Source organism: Dipteris shenzhenensis, chromosome 22, assembly GCF_047967505.1.
Source record: "Dipteris shenzhenensis isolate YYH24624 ecotype China chromosome 22, Dip_SZ_1.0, whole genome shotgun sequence".
NCBI classification, from domain to species: domain Eukaryota; kingdom Viridiplantae; phylum Streptophyta; class Polypodiopsida; order Gleicheniales; family Dipteridaceae; genus Dipteris; species Dipteris shenzhenensis.
In genome coordinates, this window is record NC_141617.1 from 15,382,156 (window position 1) to 15,405,879 (window position 23,724).

The 23,724-nt window shown below is 43.5% G+C and overlaps 1 protein-coding gene across 1 annotated transcript in view; it reads left to right on the forward strand.

Moving 5' to 3' along the window:
* The first annotated feature begins 1,863 nt into the window (after positions 1-1,863).
* The window catches only part of LOC147887792 (uncharacterized), a 52,190-nt gene continuing 30,329 nt past the window's right edge, over positions 1,864-23,724 (forward strand). Inside the window, exon 1 of the mRNA XM_087393219.1 lies at positions 1,864-1,882. Coding sequence (XP_087249345.1) covers positions 1,864-1,882 — 19 coding nt within the window. The remainder of the gene's footprint in view (positions 1,883-23,724) is intronic.

Sequence of the window (23,724 nt, forward strand, 5' to 3'; positions counted from 1 at the left end):
TGAAAGAATAAGTAGCTGTAGAGCTCGTTACGCAAAAGGGTGTTGCCCAGCAGAGTAGAGTTCCAACCTTCATCGCTACCTTCCACCCATGTATGAATCCTTGTGCGACGAGTGAGGGGAGTGATGATTTCCTTAGCAACTAATAGACTACAAGCACTTTGCATTAGATGGCACCATCAGACTCCCATTAGATCCATATACAAAGACACACCCAGACTTGAACTTATGTAATTTGCCACACCAAATCGTTCCTCTACATCCGACAGGAAAAGTGTTCTAAGAGATGTCTTTGTCTTTGTGATAAAAGCCGTTTCACAAGTTCTTGTGATTGCTTTGTAGTAGCTAGACATTTTTTGACAAGGAATCTTTGTGATGTAATAGCTACAAGTTGCTAGAAGAATCCCAAGTTTTAGATGTATATTTAAAGACTATAATTAGTTCACAAGTTACATAATCCTTTTCTTATAAGGAACCACCAACCCGATGTTGGTCAAACTAGTATGCAACCTGTGTGTTGCCGCGGAAGCTCCTCTTGGCACATGCATTGATCGGTTCTTAAATTGTTAATCATATCACCTTGCATACTTAGATTGAGTTTGGCTAAGTCTTAACCCATGGCTTTATCTCCTGCTTTCCACGTAACGCTAGCTAAGTTGAGAGTGAGGATGTTACGTGCTCTACTTCAAACTTCCTCTAATGATACTTGTATTTTTGTGCTATCCAGAGTCTACTGAATGATCTGAGAATGTTGGAATCATCCTGCTCAAGGAGACACGCGAATCCTCGTAGGCTCACCTTGTCAAAATTTTGGGATATTGTCTCTCGGCATTTGACTACGATTATGACTATTGACATTCAAGTAATATGCCAGTTTTCTATCTAGTCGCGAGACTTATCCTCAATGCTAATATTCTCGGCGTTTATATTCTCAATGTTATTACAGCACCCAGGGAAGGGCTCGTTTCCTCGGATTATAACTCTTTGGGAAAGGAGGCGCGCTGCCTCCCCGCCCACACACTGTGTGGTTATAATAATTATATATTATATATTATAATATATATATTTTCGATTACTCGTCCATTCAAAATTTCTTATTTTTAATTTGAATTCTGACAACATTCCTCTCGTTTAATGCATGTTATCGATGTGAGGGAGCAAGGAAATCCAAGAAGGATGCAAGATTGGATGAGTATACCTTTATTCATATGGTTGTAGTCCATGTGACAATATTGTGTAAACTACAACAAGGATCAGCTATTCTATCGCCTTATTCATGTATTTGTTGGACTTCAGCTTCCAAAATATGAGCATCACAAAGTCAATAATAAATCACTACCCCTGACATTTGCAGGGAAGATCGGTACCTAATGGGCCGTGTGTCGCGTCTCATGTCCACTATTTTACTCATTCGCTTTTTTCGTTAAATTTTTGATAAAATAGTAGGATTCACCTTCAATTATGAGTTAGTAGTTAAGTGCTCCACGATGGAAAGACAGCTTGTCACAAATCTAGTTTAATTATGGCAAGGCTAAAGGGATTGGAAAAAGCGGTCAAAAGGATGGATTTTTGGACCTTGGGTGAAGAGTAAAAAGAGAGGGGTGGGGTGGCTTTTTCAAATGTTGAGAGTGGCTGGCTCTCTCTTTATGCAATCAGAACTTTTCTCTGTGAGCCGTGAGAACTCGTCTTCTCTGTGATCACGACTCAGGACTGGATTTGTGTCGATTCCTCCTTCTTCCAAACAGCCAAGCTATCCCTCCATCACAGCATTGGTACACTCTCTCTTCATCCTCGCGACGCCCGTCCTCTTTCCACGACGCTGCTCATCGATGTTGGCTATCTGAAAATTCGATGCAGTTTTGAGGCATGGCGAAGCTTACACCAGGTAAGAATGATCATGATGAATTTAGCTGTGATGGCCTCCCAGCAATAGTAGGAGCTTCCACAAGAGCTTTGCCGTCTGTGCTGGCTCGCTATCTATCTGCTTGCTAAGCTTGGAGTTTATTCTCTATTGCGTCAAACGCGACTGAATCCAAGCACCGAACGCCTAAGAATCTTGAGTCTTCTTTCAATCCTATACTTGAGGCAGCGCAGGAAGGTTCGACTTCCATTTGTTGAACATTGACTGTTTAGACTATGTCACCTTCTACTAGAGATTTTGCTCCCAACATCCCCGGGTATTCAAGTCTTCCATGATTGGTCAATATTTAGAGATGAAGTTTTGTAAAGTTCAAAATCCTTTGCTTTCTAAAAGATGCCTCCCTCCTTTTGCTCATGATCTATCCAAAACTGTGCAATGTTAATGGTTTTTTCTTTAATATGCCAAGATCTAGATATTCACCTAAATTTGGCAAGGATGGTCGTGATCATGTGGAGGAGGTTGAAACAAGATCCAATCCATCATTGGGATTATCCATAAGTGCTAGCCTTCTTCTTCCTTACTGAGCTCATTTTTGGGATTGTTGTTGGCTTGCATTTGAAGAAATGGGCCCTTCATCCTCCTTGGGCTCTTTTTGTTGTCTAACTTCTGTTTGGTCATGATATCAAGGTTACTTGGTCTTATTTGGTGTTTCCATTGCAAGGATCTTGAGTATGATATGGGAATATCCTATGCTAGATGGCAATCCTTAATTATATGCTGGACCCCATATTCTTCACAAAAAGGTTAGAAAACATCTCTTTTTTTTCTTAAGAGACAATCTGTCATCCAATCGTATCATTTCTCATTATGGTGGAGAATGTTGGTGTCCTAGCATATAAACAAATTTGTGTAGCCTAGTCAATTTTTGTGTAATACGCAAATTTGTATAGCCTAGTCCTCTCTTATGTAATACAACATTGAATATGCTTGGCCCAGCTTCAGCTTTCTCCTTTGGACATTCATTACTCATGAACCAGAAGAAACAAGCATGGAAGAGGAGTTCGACAGTGAGACAGAAGAAGAAAGTACTACATTTGAGGAGGAGGGGCAAGTATCATTTCTGTTGAAGGAGTCTGATGCATATGATTTGCAGGCAGCAGAGATACAAGAAGCTAAGGAGGAGAGTAAGCTTGAAGATATGGATAACTTGATGCACCCCCCACCTTCCCAGACAAAGAGAGAAGAGATATTGCTGTCCATGCTGAATTCTAGTCTGGAAGAAGTGGAGAAGGAAGAGTATATGAAGGTCATTCATCAGTATCCAAAAGTTGTTTATTACCTCACATGAAGAGATCAGGGGTTTCAGGTGTGAGCCAATGCACATTGAGCTAAAAGAAGGTAGCAGACCTGTTTTTCAAAAATTAAGGAGGACACACAGAGAGATTTTGCCTGTGCTTAGAGAGGACCTAAATAAGTTGCTCAAGGCTGGGTTAACATATTGAGTAGAGCATTCAGATTGGGGCAGTCCAGTGGTAATCATTCCTAAGCACATAGGAGGATGGAGAGTATGCATTGATTACAAACCTCTCAATGCGGTAACAAAAAGCAATCATTATCCTCTTCCTTTTATTGATGATATATTGGATAGAGTTGCAGGGTATGAGAAGTACAGTGTGTGTGATGGATATTTTGGAAACTTTCAGATTACAATTGCAGAGGAAGATCAAATCAAAACTACATTCATCACACCCTGGGGTTGCTTTTGTTACAGAGTAGTGCCATTTGGATTGAAGAATGCACCGGCATGGTATTAGGAGAATACTGATGAAGTGTTAGTCCTTTCATTGATAAATTTGTGAGAGCATTTTTGGATGATATATGTGTGTACAGTTCCAAGAGAGAGCATGCATGGAGGCTGGATCAAGTATTCCACAGAATGGATGAAGCAGGAGGACAATTCAATCCATGGAAGTGTCATTTAGGATGCTCCAAAGTGAAGTTATTGGGACATATAGTATCTCAAAATGGTATTGAGCTTGATCCAGAGAAGGTGAAAGCCCTTATCTTACTTCCAGCTCCCTCTACATCTAAACAGTTACATACTTTGTGCAGAAAGTGAAGTATATGACAAGATTCATACATGAAGAGAGTCCAAGGGAGGACAAAGGAAAAGTGAAGATCGAGGAGATCAATGCAGTCACACATGATAGTGACAATGATGTTCTCTTCATGTCTACTTTATCTGCAGAGTTGCTTACCACTTCAGATGATGCATATTCCTAGGATTGGATTTTGGATTCTGGTGCTTCATTCCATGTTACTCCCCATAGGGAATGGTTCTCCACTTATGATAGTGGAAAGACAGGTTGTGTGCATCTTGGAAATGACTATGCATGTGACATAGTGGGAGCAGGTGACAAAGTTTTCTTTTGCAAATGGGTCTGCATTTGTTTTGAAACATGTGAGACATGTGCCTAAGCTGACCAAGAGTCTTATTTCAGTGGGTCAGCTAGATGATGCTGGTTTTCACACCACTTTTGGCTTTCAGAGTTGGAAAATTCAGAAGGGCTCTATGCTTTTGGCCAGGGGTGCCAAGTGTGGGACTTTGTATCCCTTACATGTATCAGGGGTATTTGATCATGTCGTTGCAATAACCGAGCAGCCAAGCACTTCTTTGTGGCATTGCAGGTTGGGGCACATGAGCCAGTCTCTCAGATGTTGTATCCTTTGCAACAAGCTATGAAAGAAGAACCTCTGCAATGGAGTGAGGATTGTGAAGCAGTGTTCAATAGAGTGAAGGAAGTGTTGGGAGAGATTTCTTATGTGAAAGCTCCAGATTTCTCTCAGACCTTTTACGTGAACCCTTCATTTGGACCAGAGGTTGTGGGAGCCATCTTATTGCAGAAAGGGGAGGAATCTCGTTACATGAGGCATGTATATTATGTTAGCAGAGTGAAAACAGAAGCAGAGGGGAGATACACAGAGGCAGAGCTGATTTTGGCAAGCTTGGTGTATGCTTGCAGGAAGTTCAGGGCATATCTTATCTCAAAGCCATTTGTGGTTTTCACTTGCTACCCTTTATTGCCTCAGCTTTTTAATAATTCAACACTTTCTAAAAAAGTATGATGAGGTGATTGGTTGAGCTGCAAGAATATACTTTCTCATTTATGGTGGAGAGCACTTCCAGAGCCACACTGGCAGATCTGTTAACATACAAAGAAGGTCCCATTTTGGTGAAAGAAGTGGAGATGAAGATAGATAAAGAGGAGCATGCTATCATTCCAGGAGCATCCATCTTGCATTTTGATGGCTCATACAGGAGGAGTTTACATCAAGCTAAAGGAGGCTATGTGATTACTGATTCAGAGAGCAAGCTGATTTAAAAGGAGGGAGTTATTCTGGAAGCCAGAAGCAATAATGAGGCGGAGTATGCAGCATTACTGATTCAGAGAGCAAGCTGATTCAGAAGGAGGGAGTTCTTCTGGAAGCTGGAAGCAATAATGAGGCGGAGTATGCAGCATTATATGAGGGGTTATTGGCTGCACTTAAGCCGAAAATTCAGAAGATAATGATCAAGGGAGATTCTCTACTAGTTGTAAAACAGATCCTGGGAAGTTGGCAAGCAAGAAACCCAAAGTCGAGAGGGTATCTAGCCAAAGTAAGAAGGTTGCTTCAACAATTTACAGCATGGGATATCCAGCATGTGCGAAGGGAGGATAATAATGGCACATGAATTAGCTCAAGAGGATGGAAAAAGAATTCTTAAAATGGACCCGAGAAATATTATGCTGATTTATGATATTTTTGAAAGATGGGGAATAGATGCAGTTGGTCCTCTACCCAGAACTGCCAGAGGGAAATGTTATATGTTAACCGCAGTGGAGTATTTATCAAAATGGGCAAATGTGAAGGCAGTAAAAAGACTGGACAGCAAAGGGGTTGCTGATTTTATATATGAACATATATGCTGCAGATTTGGAATTCTTCTGGAGTTACTTTCAGATAATGGCCCGGGATTCAGAGAAGAAGTGACAGATTACTTGTGCAGAAAGCTGAATATAAATCATAAGTACATCACCCCATATTACCCTTAGTGTAACGGGTTAAATGAGAATTTTAATGGAGATTTCAAATTGATGATGACTAAGATGACGGGAAGCCACACCAAAAACTGGGACTTGGAGATGAATCGAGTTTTGTGGGCATACAAGGTAGCGGTGAAGCATAGCACTCAATTCTCTCCATTTCATCTGGTGTATGGGAAAGAAGCAATACTGCCATTGGATGTGGAAATACCAGCTTTGAAATTTTTGGTTGAAGAAGGATACGAGCTTGTAGACAGTTACAAGAAGAGATTACTGACATTGTAGGTGATGTAGTTGGACAGGGATTTGGCTTTTGAACATTATGCCAGAGTGCAAATGTGGAGGCAAGAGTTGGAAAACACAAAAATTAAGAAAAAGGAAATTGAAGATGGAGACTTGGTTCTCAGATATAATAGCAAACTGGATAGTACATGTCATACTGCTTTTCAAACCAAGTCATGAATGGTGTTTTTTAAATTTTCGTGAGTCAATGTGGTCTTGCATGTTATGGGAATTCGATATGTTCAGGTGTCACAGACAAGGGCAGAAAATACACAGTGTGATTGCCAATAAGGGGTGGTGCTACCATCATGTAAATATCCTAAGTCAAAGTACAGTTGACCATTTATTTGATCATAATTAAAGAGTTTCCATATGTGTTAATTATGGTCAAAGAGTTCTTTTAATGGTCAGAGAATTGACTACGGTCAAAGATACTTGACTTTGGTCAAGTAAACCTGACTTCAGTTAAGGAGACTTGGTTTATTACCAAGAGGGTTAACTGTGGTTAACCAGAGAACCACAGAGCTGACTACGGTAAGAGAGTGTTGACTTCGGTCAACGAGACTTGGCATGCGCCAAGAGGGTTAACTACGGTTAACCAAGATGTGCCAACTTCGGTTGGAGAAAGAAAGAAAGAAAGTTTATTAAAGTCTTTGGAAGACCGATGGGTCTTGAGATTGTGAAAATCCTGATACAAGGAGCTATGGTAGTGGAGCTACTAAACGAGCATCCATACCAATGCAAAATGCAAAATGCAAAAAATGCAAAAATGCAGAATGGCAGTACTAAGTCCTAAGTACAACATAGTCATGTCAATGGTCGAATCTCAGCATCATCATCATCCCTAGCAACAGCAAGATATCAGGATGGATGAGGTAGTGGAGGCATGAAGTCGGCAATAGAGTGCTGTCGGCCACTCAGAGACTTGACTATAATTAAGGCGCCTCGACTCTTGGTCAAAGCCCCTTAATTATGATCAAGAGCGTTGACTTCGGTCAACCAGAAAATAAATATATTTTTATATTTGTTATGTGTGCACATGTGTTCAGTGGGGATGCCCACCGTGACTATAATTAGTCCATAGTGTATTATTTGCATGCAAAGCGCTAACAATTAATGGGTGCCATGGTGGTGCGCTTTAATTAATTGTTGCAGGTACTAGGAAGAGTTATTTTCCTAAGCGCTACGGGAGCCTACCAAGAGTCTAGGAGGCGGTTCGCGTGACCAAGTGCTTCGAAGACTCCAGAGTTGCTCTTAGTGGCATGTAATTAGGAAAGTAAAGTAGAAATTGACAAGTGGCTTGTTGCCAAGAAGGGGAGCCTGAGAGCTCATGTAATTGAAATTCACGTTTGAATTTTGTATGTACAGCTTCTACGCTGAACTCATGTACTCAGTTTTCTCTCAAGAAATAAAAACCTTCGGGGGGGTCCAGCCGGATGATTGTCCTGGGCCCTAGTGTGTCTGTTGAGAGAGGGAGAGAAATGAAAGTGTCTTTGCTGTATTTTACGTGGAAGGTTTTGGCTGTCCTCTGCGGGTAGATTTCATTGGTATCAGAGCTTGGCTCGCCTTCTTTTTGAAGGGGTTGACGATCTAAAGCTATGAAGGTTGTGGAAAAACTAAGGCCTGAATTACAATAGTGGCTAACAGGCAGAGATAGCGCAGAGTGTTTAGTTCTGGATCGTATGTTGAAGCTAGGCTATACGCAAGTGTGAATTAAGGCAAAGCGTACGGTGACCCGAGGCAAGATACACTGGTGATGGCGTGGGCACAAGGGGTGCTGGCTGGTAGGCCTGGGGCCTCATGTCTATGATGACGGCATAAGGACGCCTCTGACGGAGAGTCAAAGCAAAGGGAAGCGATCAAATTGCCAATGAGCGAAGTAGCTGTCTGGGTATCGTGTGAACGCTTGAAGTGATCTTTGGTTTCCTGTGTCAATTTGCATACCCTGGTGAAGGCGATAGCGCTTGAGGAGGCTATGCTATGGCGAATTGTTGAATAGATGGTTTCATTGCGTGGGTGGTCCCGTTATATATTTTGCGCAACGATCGGCGAGGCTTCCATGAAGGCATATAGGGAGCAGGTCCATGGCTTGACGGAAGGTTCATAATGGAGATTAGTTGGGCTGGTTACGTTGAGCGCTGATGAGAGGTTTCAGTTTCATTGGTGAGTGTGCGATGCGCGATGCTCTAGACAATTCGCCTGCACATATTTTCTCAGCCAAGGTTCAACCTTAGGCTTACGTGGCAGCCAGCAGGGCAGATGACGTGGCACATGCGTACACGTGGCATGCATAAAGCTGACGTGGCAGACACGTGTGGATGCTGACGTGGCACACGTGTGTAATTTGACATGTGGCAGGTGATGTGGCGACCACACGAGTGAGATGATGTGGCAGCTAGCTCAGTGGATGATGTGGCAGGACATGTGGCAGCTGACCTGGAGTGCCAGCTAGACAAGTGGCTGAGGTGGCAGAAATGAGGTTAAGCTAACCTAACCTTGGTAAGTGGACTGGTTAGAGGTCCAGTTAGTTGACCCAACCAGACCAGTCTGGTCACTGTAACCAGACTGTGATCAGTCCAGTAAGTCTAGTTGCAGACTAACCTAACCAGAACCAGCCAGTCTGGTTAGAGTAACCAGTAGTTACCCATCTGGTTACTGTTCCAAAAAAAAAAAAAACCCACAGTTGCAGAGACTGTTTCTGCTAGCAGTTCTCACCTATCTGAGAGAGTATTTACTGTCAGAAAAAGCAGAAGAACAGAGAAATCAGAGATTTGCAGAAAAGAGAAAATGTACGCCTTTGTGCTCAGGAAAAGGGAGTCAGATGCATTCTGAGTGCTTTTTGCAGCAGCCAGAAAAGGGGCAATATAGTCGTTGATGCCTTGGCAACTTTGTGAGTATATGCCTTGAGTTGACAGCCCGGTACTGGCATAGATTGTGAATGCAAGACACCTCTTGTTGAGGTAATTTTTTTTCTCTTTGAAAAGCAAAGGTTGTGTGCATTGGTTGCATACACAGTGTGTGTGAGAAACTTGCAGATCTCAGACGAGTTGTAAGAAAATGGCTCAATCACCTACCCAAAGGGATTCACAAGATAGGGATGCACATCCAAGACAGAGAAGTGTGCAACAAACTCAGCAAGAATTTGAGCAGATGGTATGCACTCGTATGCAAGAGATGGAAAATCTCAGAAGGGATCCAAGAGCTCAGCATTTGTTTCAAGTAGAAAATATGCGTAATGCAGCTTATGATGTGCCAATGCCAGAGGCACACTCTCGTGTACAGCCACAGAGAGAGAGATCTCATAGGAGACGGTCCCATAGCAGGAAGAGATCGAGGCATCATTACTGATCTCCCAGGCCTTCACCATCTGCCTTGAGCTCGACTTCTGTATCTTCTTCTTTATCAGATAAACCATCCAGGGAAAGAAGGAAACACAAGTCTTCTAGAGAGACCAAGGAATTCAAAGAGGGAGGTAAATCTGTCAAGTTTATGACCTATAATGGACAATATGGTCTTACAGACAAAGCATTGCAGTTCATCAGGCAGTTTGATGTTGCATTCAGTACAGAAAAGTTTTCAGAATCCTCCAAGTTAAGAATGGTCAATTTGCACTTGACAGCGACAGCTAGTGCATGGTGGAGTGCATAGACCACAGATGGGTCAGCCCCAAAGAAGTGGAAGGACTTCAAGAAAGCCTTCTACCAGCTGTTTATGCCTAAACAGTTTAGAGATCATGTTCTTCAAGATTGGGACAGTGTGCATATGGATGCAGGAGATATAGTGGATGTGTACAACCAAAAGTTTTGGGATGCTTATTTGCAGGTTGCACCTTTCAAAAAGATCTCCAAAGGAACCCAAATGAGAAAGTACAGAGTAGGTCTCAGTCCAAGAATTCAGGTAGTAGTGAATGCTTTGGGGGCAAAGAACATTCAAGACCTTATGCATTCAGCTTTAGTAGCTAGTCTTGTGCCGTTACAAGATCCATCCACAGTGCTATTCTTGCATGCAGGACGTGCTGAAAGAAAGAAAACTGATTTTTCAAAATCAGAAAAGAAAGAGTATCCCAAGGTTGAAAAGAAAGGGTTTCAGCCTCAGAAGTTGAGGGGTACTCAGTTTTCAAAGACATATAAAGGCAAATCCCCATTCACTCCTGAATAGATAGCTGAGTTTCGCAGAGATGGGAAATGCTTTAAGTGTGGCAAAGAGGGGCATGTGGCTGCCCATTGCCCAGAAAAGCCTTCAATTTCGAAAGGAAAAGAGGCAGAGAAGCCACGGGGACGGCAAAAGCCACTGGTAGCATGAATTCCTGACATACTGGGTCATGTTTCAAACCCAGAACAATGAGAATTGCTGCTATCATGGGGCAAAGTCAGAGACCAGCAAGTGCTGATTTTATTTGATCGAGGGGCTACTGATAATTTCATATTAGAAGACCTAGCCTTGAGGTTGGGAATAAAGACGGAGGAGTTGGGTAGGCTTTTGGATGCCGATCAGATGTTTTGTGGAAACCGTGTGCAAGTCACTCCCTTGATAGGGAAGCTCCGTCTTCATGTACAGAGTTATGTGGATCAGGAAAACTTCTTCATTTCTCCATTGAAACACCATGATGTAGTCTTGGGTATGCCTTGGTTTCATCGCAAGGCAATGAAGTTGACTCTTCCTGAAAGAGTGCTGGAGTTTGTACATAGGGGCAAAGTATATCCTGTGGTTGCTAGGAATAGAGGGGAAACTATTCCCATTGTATCAAATAGACTTCGGTTAAGGAGACTTGGTTTATTACCAAGAGGGTTAACTGCGGTGAACTAGAGAATCAGAGATCTGACTACGGTCAAAGAGTGTTGACTTCGGTCAATGAGACTTGGCATGCATCAAGAGGGTTAACTACGGTTAACCAAGATGTGCCAACTTCGGTTGGAGAGACTTGACTATAATTAAGGTGCCTCGATCCTTGGTCAAAGCCCCTTAATTATAATCAAGAGTGTTGACTTCGGTCAACCAGAAAATAAATATATTTTTATATTTGTTATGTGTGCACATGTGTTCAGTGGGGATGCCCACCGTGACTAGAATTAGTCCACAGTGTATTATTTGCATGCAAAGCGCTAACAATTAATGGGTGCCATGGTGGTGCGCTTTAATTAATTGTTGCAGGTACTAGGAAGAGTGACTTTCCTGAGCGCTACGGGAGCCTACCAAGAGTCTAGGAGGCGGTTCGCATGACCAAGTACTTCGAAGACTCCAGAGTTGCCCTTAGTGGCATGTAATTAGGAAAGTAAAGTAGAAATTGACAAGTGGCTTGTTGCCAAGAAGGCGAGCCTGAGAGCTCATGTAATTGAAATTCACGTTTGAATTTTGTATGTACAGCTTCTACACTGAACTCATGTACTCAGTTTTCTCTCAAGAAACAAAAACCTTGGGGGGGGGTCCAGCCCGACGATTGTCTTGGGCCCTAGTGTATCTGTTGAGAGAGGGAGAAAGGGAGAGAAATGAAAGTGTCTTTGCTGTATTTTACGTTGAAGGTTTTGGCTGTCCTCTGCGGGTAGATTTCAGGTGGGAAAGAGGCCCCTTTGTTGGCAACACCGTGGTTGATATGTATGCCAGATGTGGGTCCCTTGCAAAAGCATGGGAAGTGTTTGACAAGCTACCAGTTCGAGATGTAGTTGCATGGAGTGCACTAATTGCAGGATATGCCCAGCTAGGAGAAAGTGCTTGAAGGGATGGAGAGTGGTAAAAATGCATGTGATGACGTGGAGAATTAAAAAGGCATGCATGAATTATGGCTACGTAAAACCGACTCGTTACTGAAAGACAGCCATTACCACTCAAAAAGTGCTTTCATAAGCTCTCCCTCACTCCCTCTCTCTGAAGATGCACTAGGGCCCAGGACAAAACGTCGGGCTGGACCCCCCCGAAGGTTTTTATTCATGAGAGAAAATCTGTTACAGAAGTTCAGCGTAGAGCTGTCTGGTAACCTCTACATTTCAAAACGTGAAAAATCCACTTTATTACAATAGCTTCAAGCGCAATTCAAATTGGCAACATGCCACTTGTCTAAATCTAGACTAAGTCCTATTACATGCCACTAAGGGCCATTCTGGAGTCTTCAAAGCTCTCGGTCACACGAACCGCCTCCTAGATGCTTGTCAGGGTTCCGTTACGCTTAGGAAAAATAATTCTTTCTAGTACCTGCAACAATTAATTAAAGCGCACCACCATGGCACTCATTAATTGTTAGCTCTTTGCATGCAAATAACACACTGTGGACTAATTCTAGTCACGGTGGGCGTCCCCACTGAACACATGTGCACATCTAGCAAATATAAAAATATATATTTATTCTCTGGTTGACCGGAGTCAACACTCTTGATTATAATTAAGGAGCTTTGACCAAGGGTCGAGACGCCTTAATTATAGCCAAGTCTCTCCAACCGAAGTTGGCACATCTTGGTTAACCGGGGTTAACCCTCTTGGCGCATGCCAAGTCTTGTTGACCGAAGTCAACACTCTCTGACCGTAGTCAGGTTTACTTGACTAGAGTGAAGTATCTTTGACCGTAGTCAATCCTTTGACCATTAAAATAACTCTTTGACCATAATTAACACATATAAAACTCTTTAATTATGATCAAATAAATGGTCAACTATACTTTGACTTAGGATATTTACATTGTGGTGACATCCCCTCGGCTTCTATTCAGTTGACCTCAACTGAAAAGCTTCCTTGTAAACATCCAAAAGCTGTGGATGATCGGATAACATGTCTTCGTCCATCCACTTGGCATCTAATGCCGTATAATTCTTGAATTTTACAAGATACCTGTAAAATTGCTTACCCTGAGGGCCTTTACGTATAGTATGGTACACAATTTGCTCTGGCTGAAGGACTTCTTCCAGCTCATCCACTTCTGGTGGATCCTCTGATACTGGTTCTGTAGGCTCTGGTCCCTGGAATTTCTTTAGAAGACTCACATGGAATGCATTGTGAATCCTCCAATGCTCTGGCAATGCTGATCTGTATGCAACCTGATTTATTCTTTCTGTAACCCTGAAAGGGCCATAGTATTTGGGAGATAACTTTGCATACACTTTCTGTTTGCCTTTAAACTTGCGGAGCCTAGCTTTTTCAAACCTCAAAAGTACCCAGTCCCCTTCCTTAAGATGCAACTGTCTCCTATGCTTATCTGCAGCTCTTTTATGTTTCTCTTGAGACCTTTCAATTGCTGTCCGGACTTGGCTATAAGCTGTCTGGAGGTCTCTCACAAACTGATCAGCTGCAAATATTTCATCTTTGGTCCTCAATATAGGTGGCAAAATCACCTTCCCATATATGACCTCAAAAGGGGCTTTCCCTGTAGAGCTATGTACTGTATTATTGTAAGCAAAATCTATTAACGGTAGGTACTTTTCCCAGTCTGAACTTTGGTCACCCACGTAGCATTTCAGCATATCCAAAATTGTAGAATTTGCTACTTCACTTTGACCATTTGTCTGGGGATGAAAAGAAGAAGAAAAATTCAGATTCGTCCCCATGTTATCAAATAAAGCTCTCCAGAATAGACTGGTCATTCTGGGATCTCGATCACTAACAATGGACTTAGGCATACCATGATGTTTAAAAATTTGTGCCATGAACAGCTTAGCCATATGATCTGCCTTTGTGGTTTTGCGAACCGGAATGAAATGAGCTTGCTTGCTGAATCTATCAATGATAGTCCAAATCCCATCATTCCCTGACTTTGATCTCGGCAAATCAAAAATAAAGTCCATTGTAATACTTTCCCATGGTGTCTGAGGCACGGGAAGAGGCATAAGTAGGCCAGGTGCCTTCCGTCTATCATACTTCATTTTCTGACACGTAAGGCATTTAGTAATAAACTGATGTATATCTTTCCGCATCCCTGGCCAAAAGAAATACCTCTCTAGTGCTAGAGTTGTTGCTGTAATTCCTCTATGTCCAGCATAGGGAGGTGCATGGCATTCGCCCAAAATCTTTTTCCTCATCCCCTGGGTGATGCATAGGCAATCATCTTTCATTAAATACCCATCTTTCAGGGAATAGTGATTGGTGGATTGCCCCTCTTGTATTTGCTGTAAAATTTCACCAAAATCTGAATCATGAGCATATTGCTCCCTCATGCCTTCAGGTCCTGATGATAAGCAATAGTCACATTATTGATCTGGGGTCTTCGGGACAAGGCATCTGCCACTCTGTTCCGAATTCCTGGAGTATGGACAATCTGAAAATGATACATTGACAGCATGTTTGCCCATTTCATGTGCTTCTTGGAAAGCTTGGTCTGAGTCAAAAAGTATCTCAGACTTTGGTGATCTGTCTTGACAGTAAAATCTGCACCCAAAAGATAGTGCTTCCATGTATGGATGGCATGAATTACAGCCAATAACTCTTTCTCATAGATTCCTAGATATCTTTCTGCATCCCGAAGTCGCCTGCTTTCATAGGCTACTACATGACCATTGTGATGCAATGCAGCCCCAACACATTCTCCACAAGCATCGCAATCAACATCAAAAGATTGATAAAGATCCGGGACTACCAGAATAGGCTCTGTAGTCAACTTCTCCTTGAATGTATTGAATGCTTTCTTCTGTGATAATCCCCATGTGAAGGCTGCATTTTTCTTAGTAAGGTCATGTAATGGAGCTGCAATATCAGCAAAATGTCTGATAAACCTTCTGTAGTAAGAACACAGGCCTAGGAAACTTCGAACTTCATGCACAGTTTTCAGCTCTGGCCATTCCTGAATGGCACGGATCTTCGCTGGATCCATTTGTATCCCATTCTTGGATATTATATGCCCCAGATAGTGGATTTCTTCCAAGAAGAATTCACTTTTCTTGCTGTTTGCATAGAGCTGATGATTTCCCAGCTCTTGAAACACTATAGCAAGATGTTCTCTGTGCTCTTCTTTGGTCTTAGAAAAAACTAAGATATCATCAAAGAAAGTACCCGTAAAATGCCTGTACTTCCGGAAGATGCGATCCATCATTCTATTGAATGTGGCTGGAGCTTTTGTCAACCCAAAAGGCATCACTAAGTATTCATACAACCCGAATGTAGTGCGAAATGCTGTCTTGTGCACATCCTGAGGCTGTATCCTCACTTGGTGATAGCCACTCTTTAAGTCTATCCTGCTGAAAACTGAAGCTCCATTTGATTGATCCAGGACATCATCAATACGCGGAATAGGGAATCTATTCTTGATGGTCATTTTATTCAGTGCACGATAATCGACGCACATACGGAATGAACCATCTTTCTTCTGTACTAACAGTACAAGGGAACAAAAAGGAGGCGAGCTGGGCTGAATCAACCCTTTGGACAGCAAATCCTGTACCTGAGCCATAATCTCCTCTCTCTGAGTCGCATTGACTCTATAAGGTGGTCTGTTTGGTGGCTCACTACCAGGCATTAAATCTATCTGATGATCTTTTGGTCTCTCTGGGGGTAACTCCCTTGGCAAAGTATCAGAAAAGCAATCTTTAAAGTTTATAAGAAAGTGAAACTTATCTTTGTCTGCATCATTCATTTCAGCATGCATTTCATTCCCTTTTTCTTTTATAAAAACCATGTACGCAGAAATTGCAGACTTTATTACTTTACCACATGAAACATCAGATACAATGGGGATAGTGTCCCCTTTATTCCTGGCAATTAAACGCTGATTTTTCCCCCTATACACAAACTCCAACACTCTTTCAGGAAGAGTCAACTTCACTGCCTTGCGGTGAAACCAAGGCATTCCCAAAACTACATCATAATGTTTCAGTGGAGAAATGAAGAAGTCTTCCTGATCCACATAACTCTGAACATGAAGACGGAGCTTCCCTATCAAGGGAGTAACTGGCACAGGATTCCCACAGAACATTTGATCGGCATCCAAAGCCCTGCCCAACTCCTCCATTTTTATTCCCAGCCTCAGGGCTAGATCCTCTGATATGAAATTATCAGTAGCCCCTGGATCAAATAAAATTAGCGCTTGCTGGTCTCTAACTTTGCCCCATGATAGCAGCAATTCTCGTTCTTCTGGGTTCAAAGCATGACCTAGTATGTCAGGAATTCCCCCCGCCATTGGCTTTTGCGGTCCTCGTGGCTTCTCTGCCTCTTTTCCCTTCGAAGTTGAAGGCTTTTCTGGGCACTGGGCAGCCACATGCCCCTCTTTGCCGCACCTGAAGCATTTCCCATCTCTACGGAATTCCGCTATCTGTTCAGGGGTGAATAGAGATTTGCCCTTATAAGTTCTTGAAAACTGAGTACCCCTCGGCTTCTGAGGCTGAAACCCTTTCTTTTCAGCCTTGGGGTACTCTTTCTTTTCTGATTTTGGAAAATCAGTTTTCTTTTTATCAGCACGTCCTGCATGCAAGGATGGCACTGTAGATGGATCTTGTAGCGGCACAAGGCTCGCTACTGAAGCTGAATGCATAAGGTCTTGAATATTCTTTGCCCCCAAAGCATTCACTACTGCCTGAATTCTTGGAGTGAGACCTGCTCTGTACTTTCTCATTTGGGTGCCTTTGGAGATCTTTTTGAAAGGTGCAACCTGCAAATAAGCATGCCAAAACTTTTGGTTGTACCCATCCACTGTATCTCCTGCATCCATATGCAAGTTGTCCCAGTCTTGAAGAACATGGTCTCTAAACTGTTTAGGCATAAACTGCTGGTAGAAGGCTTTCTTGAAGTCCTTCCACTTCCTTGGGGCTGACCCATTTGTGGTTTGTGCACTCCACCACTAGCTGTTGCTGTCAAGTGCAAACTGACCATTCTTAACTTGGAGGATTCTGAAAATTTTTTTGTACCGAATGCAGCATCAAACTGTCTGATGAACTGCAATACTTTGTCTGTATGACCATACTGTCCATTGTAGGTCATAAACTTGACAGATTTTCCTCCCTCTTTAAATTCCTTGGTCTCTTTGGACGTCTTTCTCTTTCTAGACTTCTTGTGTTTTCTTCTTTTCCTGGATGGTTTATCTGATAAGAAAGAAGAAGACACAGAAGTCGAACTCGAGGTAGACGGTGATGGACTAGGAGATCGGTGATGATGCCTCGATCTCTTTTTACTATGGGACCGTCTCCTATGAGATCTCTCTTTCTCAGGCTGTACACGAGAGTGTGCCTCTGGCATTGGCACGTCATATACTGGATTAGGCATAGCTTCTGCTTGAAACAAATGCTGAGCCCTTGGATCCCTTTTGAGATTTTCCAGCTCTTGTATACGAGTGCATACCATCTGTTCAAATTCTTGTTGAGTTTGCGGCCCACTTCTCTGTCTTGGATGTACATCCCTATCTTGTCAATCCCACTGGATAGGTGATTGATCCATATTGTGGGATCTGCAGATTTCACACACCGTGTAGGTAACTGATGCACAACTACCTTTGCTTTTCCAACAGAAAAATACCTCAACAAGAGGTGTTTTGCATTCACAATCTATGCCAGTACTGGCTGTCAATTCAAGGCATATACCCACACAGTTGCCAAAGCATCAACAACTATATTGCCCTTTTCTGGCTGCTGCAGATGGCTTCAAAAGGCATCTGTTTTTCCCTCTTTTCACTGCTCAAAGGCATGCATACTCTTTTTCTGCAAATCTCTGATTTCTCTGCTTTTCTGCTGCTTTTCTGACAGTAGAAATCTACTTTCTCTGTTTTCTCTGCTTTCTCTGTTTTTCTGCTGCTTTTCTAACAGTAAAAGTCTGACAAGTAGGTGAAAATTGCTAGCAGAAACAGTCTCTGCAACTGTTTTTTTTTTTTTTTTTTTTTGAAAAGAACAGTAACCAGATGGAGTAACTGGCTAGTTACTCTAACCAGATTGACTGGTTTTGGTCTGGTTAGTTTGCAACTGGACTAACTGGACTGGTCACAGTCTGGTTACAGTGACTAGACTGGTCTGGTTGGGTCAAGTTAACTAAACCTCTGACCAGAGTTAACTAACCAGGGTTAATTTAACCACTGGTTTGTCACATGTCAGTGCCACGTCAGCATCTGCCACATCAGCTTTCTGTCAGCCCTGCCACATCAGCACCTACCACGTGTCAAAGCCACGTCAGCTACTGCGCTGTCTGCCACGTGTACTGCCACGTCAGCACCTGTAGTGCATGCCACCTGGCTGCCACGTCATCTGCTGAACTGTCTGCCAGCATGGACTGCCACGTCATCAAGCCCACTGCTCATCTGCCACGTGTACACCTAGCTGGCACCCTGGCCACGTCAGCATCCACGTGGACGTTGCGTCACCTTCGCAGTTTCGTGAAGCGTTAGCGTAGAGGGCATCGCCAAGGATCGCGTGGACACAGCGTCACGGAGCTAGCAGAGCTTTCCGTCCACTGGCCAAACCAGAACGATAGCGTGACTCGCCGCTCCTTCGCACCTTCTCCACGCCTTCGCCAGCACCTCGCACCCCGCTTCAAACATTACGCCTAATCATTTGCGTGCTATTACGTCAGTGAAGCACGACCACGATTCGAGACTTTAATCCAGCCCACGAACAGGTCTCATACGTTGTTGTGCCATCTTCCTTTTTGCTCCTAGATACGGGCTCCCTCGATTTAGTCTAGTTTACAGGCGTTTACAGTTCCTAGCACGACAGTTTTACCATTCCAGGCATCTGCCCCTTATCCGATTCGTGATTTCACACTGGCATCCTATTGAACAGTCATTTCGTGCTCGAATTTCAATCTATACCAAAAAGGGCTTTTCTCCAGGTGCTTCCAAGACCGTCATGATTTTAGAAAATCAGGAGGCTGAGCTCTGATACCAATAAAACCGACTCGTTACTGAAAGACAGCCATTACCACTCAAAAAGACAGTAATTGTGCTTTCATTTACAGAAGTTCAACGTAGAGCTGTCTGGTAACCTCTACATTTCAAAACGTGAAAAATCCACTTTATTACAAGAGCTTCAAGCTCAATTCAAATTGGCAACATGCCACTTGTCTAAATCTAGACTAAGTCCTATTACATGCCACTAAGGGCCATTCTGGAGTCTTCAAAGCTCTCGGTCACACGAACCGCCTCCTAGATGCTTGTCAGGGTCCCGTTACGCTTAGGAAAAATAATTCTTCCTAGTACCTGCAACAATTAATTAAAGCACACCACCATGGCACCCATTAATTGTTAGCGCTTTGCATGCAAATAACACACTGTGGACTAATTCTAGTCACGGTGGGCGTTCCCACTGAACACATGTGCACATCTAGCAAATAGAAAAATATATATTTATTCTCTGGTTGACCGGAGTCAACACTCTTGATTATAATTAAGAAGCTTTGACCAAGGGTCGAGGCGCCTTAATTATAGCCAAGTCTTTCCAACCGAAGTTGGCACATCTTGGTTAACCGGGGTTAACCCTCTTGGCGCATGCCAAGTCTTGTTGACCGAAGTCAATACTCTCTGACCGTAGTCAGGTTTACTTGACTAGAGTCAAGTATCTTTGACCGTAGTCAATCCTTTGACCATTAAAATAACTCTTTGACCATAATTAACACATATAAAACTCTTTAATTATGATCAAATAAATGGTTAACTATACTTTGACCTTAGGATATTTACATTGTGGTGACACTACGTGAGGATGAAGTGAGGAGCTTCTGGATGGCGAGGTGGCGACTGAGGATATCGCTACTTGGCTGCCCCTCCCTCTGCCGAGAGGGTGGGGGGATTTCGGTATTTGTTCTCAGGTCTAAGAGGAGAAGGGGTTTTTGGAAGGGGATCGCGACTGGAGGTTTGGGAAGGAGGACAACTTGGAGGCGGAGTTTGGACTTCATGGGGAGCTGGATGAGCCAGTTGGGAGGCAGGAGAAGCCGAGAATGGGAGAGGACGAGAAAAAGGGTGATAGAGGGGCTAGAGGGATCTGGTATCTTGTTTGGGAAGCGCATCACTACGAGGCAAGCTTGGAAGATCGTGGGTGACGGAAGGCCATGAACCTTGGTTGCTTTGTGTGTAGAGGAGAAGCTACAGGGAGTTGGGGATCTCGACGGAGCGGAAGGGAGGATTAGAGAGAAAGGGAAGGCGGCGTGCGCTGCATGAGGAGTAGGGGAAGCTGTGAGGCTAGGAGGACTGTGTGGAGGAGATAGGTTGATGCGCAGTGAGAGCACGGATTGCCTGGTGAAAAGCTTGTTAGGAGAGGCGCAACGTAGGAGCTGCTGGAGGTACATGATGGCGCAGGGGGAAGGATACCATGGCTGGACGGAGGAGGCTTGGTAAACAACTCTGCAAGCGGGAGAGAAGAGCCGTTTCAGCCTCTATGTGAGCTTGCAGTAAGGAGTCAAGGCTTGGTCGTGGGCTTTTTCTCTATTGGTTCTGCTATGGAAGACGGGCATGGTGTCTCTACTGGAAGGTTAGAGAAATCATGGCGATGCGGGAGGATCTAGTATTTGCTGCTCTGAACGAATGGGGCGTCCTTAATACGTGAGTTGGGAGCTTCATGGAAGACCTTGTTGAGCTTTATGAGTAAAGGCATGACTGTGGAGTTGGGAGTTTTGGATCGTGGCTTTGCTGAAGGTGCAAATCAGTGTGGCGTCGTAATCATAGGAGTTCTTTGAGAACAGGAGAAGTCGGGGGCTCAATCTTCATAAAGAGGAGGGAGGAAGGCAAAGGTGGTACTTTTTGTAAGGTGGGTAGTGAGTGCTAGTCTTAGGAACCCTGGTCGTGGGATCTGGATGTTGGGGCGAAAAGTGGTGTCCTCTTTTGTTGGCCTCTACATCGATGAGCTTGAGACATTTATGTAGACACTGGGGGAGCTGCATGCTCTCGCACTGGTGCTTTGATTCAGATTTTGCTGTATGTAAATGACGTGATACTCCTATCTTCCTCTACAGATGGGTTCCATAGACACTTGGATGCACTACAATCCCTTTGTGAGTCGCATGATTTCAAGGTCAATCTTGGTAAGACCGAGGTCATGATCTTCAATACATCTCGTGCAGTGATGCATAGAGAGTCGTTCACCTTTGATGGATCACCGGTTTTAGATTGTCTCGTCTTTCTTATACTTAGGGGTTCTCTTGTCTAGCCCTATTTTTATGATGAGACCGGCGATGCAGGCCCGTTTGAGTAGAGGATATGCTTCATTGGCCAGGCTAAAGAGGCAGTGCTTCCATTTAACACTTCCAAGACCCTCGGACCAAGCTCTCTTGTTTGACTCCTTGGTCCGACTAATGGGGATGTATGGCAGCCCTTCTAGGGGGCCTGATCTCTCAAATGCAGAGTGGGCTTGTGTGGAGTGTGCACAGGTTCTCATGCTATCACGGATGATTCGCAGTAAGCCGTCGGAGATCACCAGGTTGAGTTTGGGTCATCTCCACTGCAGCCTGATGCAACATTCCAAGTCATCACTTATCTATATCGCGTCAAGGAATACGAGCACTGGACTTCTGGACGTCGCAGACTACTGTATCTAGCATTGTCCTCTTCTATGGCCCTAGCAACTATAGGTGACCAGAGATGCTGGTATGCACACATGCAGGTGGTTCGAGTGACTAGGGATCCACATGTATAGACTTCCTTTCTTCCAGTACAGCATTGACACGCCATTTCTCCCACTCAGGTATCACGAGGTTAACAAGGTCATACGTGAGGATCTTCTGCAGCTACACACATTTTGGACCTAGTTGGAACCGAGTGAGCTCCCAGTGAATCTCAGCTTCTATAGAGGCATTTCAAAGGAGGGCTTTATTGACCCTCTAGGATATACGCTGTGTGAAGATTTTTAAAAACCCAAAAGTCATCTTGTACATGTGTATATGTGTGATGTTCAACTTGTGTATGTGCTTGCTGGCGTTCAATCAAATTTTGTGTAAGCAGCTTTCGAGTACAGCATAGTATCCAGAGTGTGATAGTGTTTTGTTGTGGGATGACATACGCCTTTCATGGTTGTCCGGAGTCAATTCTGTATGAGGGCATGAGCATTTTTTTTGTCGTGGCTGTCTTGTAAATCCATTGTGTCGGGATTGTGTTCACCATATGCTATGGTAGTATGGGCAATTAGGCACTAAGTGTTGGTGGCATGCATTTGTGTGCACATAGTCGATGATTTGGGCATTAATGGACTTGGTATAGTTTGAAGGAAGGGTGGGAAGAGTGGTAAAAATAATATGATGACGTGGCTCTTGTCAAAAAGGCATGCATGCAAGGTGGCTACGTGAATCTAATCTCCAAGCTTCTGGTCGACGGGATGGCATGGTACGTGAAATGGCGGCTATGGGGGTGAGGGACTCTGGATCTTGCTGGAGAGTCGACGGTTGCTTGTGGGGAGCATATGAGGCAGTTGGTTCACTTTATGACAAGAGGTCTGGGGTTGTTCATGTTTGATCTTGTCATGGGAGATATGAGCATGGTTGTTTATACCTTGAGTTGTCTGAAAGTGTTCGTGGTAGTTATGCAGCTCTGAAGTCATCATTTTCTTGGGATTTAAGTTTCATGGGTCTTCTATGTATTTTTTGAGCTTGATCTCAGTCAGTAGGAGAGCTTGTGTTGAGCTGTGTAATCCACTGGTTTTTTTTTAGGTTGTTGGTTTGGGAGGAAAAGTGGCCAGAGTATGAGTTGTATCTGGAGGTGTGTAGAGACGAGGAGTTTCAATGAAAGCCTTTTACCTTCTGATGGTGTTGTTCACTTGATTTAAATGTGGATGAGGGTGGTTGTAAAGGCGGATTAGGCTCTACTGCTTTTGTCCATCGAATGCGATTCTCCTACCCCATTCACTGAGAATCTCTGTTGGGTAGTTCTGGGTCTCTTCACATAGACTCCGCATTGAGAGTGGCAGGGCAGAGAGAACACCCAAGGATACGCGCATATGCACCTTGTGTGACCTACAGGAGATTGAGTCAAAGGAGCATTTCATTTTCAGATGCCCAATGTACTATGATCACCGACTCTCTTTGGACTCCACACTGATGAGATCACATCCTTCCGAGGGATCATTAGTGGCTGACCTCATGATAAAGATATTGCTATGCGTAGATGACATAGTCCTTATATCTTCAATGGAGGGGTTGCAGAGATATCTAGAGGCGCTAGAGGTGTTTTGTAGAGAGAGAGACCAAGAGAGATCTGACAGTAAACCTTGGGAAGACCAAGGTTATGGTCTTCAACACCTCATGCACAGTGCTATGCGAATTTAGCTTCACTTATCGTGGTGAGCCAGTGGAGATAGTACAGTCCTACACATATTTGGGAGTAGTCTTCACAGGACCAACATTAGGGAAAAAGGAAGCTCATTTTGGGGCCCTGTAAGAAATTCACTATTTTTTGATTTATTTCTCTCCTAAAAGACCTCAAAAATAGTAAAATACGGAAACGTGGCTCAGAACTGTCAGTAAGGACTACAGAACTGTCAGTTCAGAAAGGAATAAGATAATCTTTTATCTAACTACACGATTTTGCATTAAATATCTCCTTAGTTTTTTTTTTGTTTCCCGAAGATTTCGCATCTCTTTTGCCGACGTGTGCAGGCCTCTCATAAAGAATCCATCATTGAACTTGGT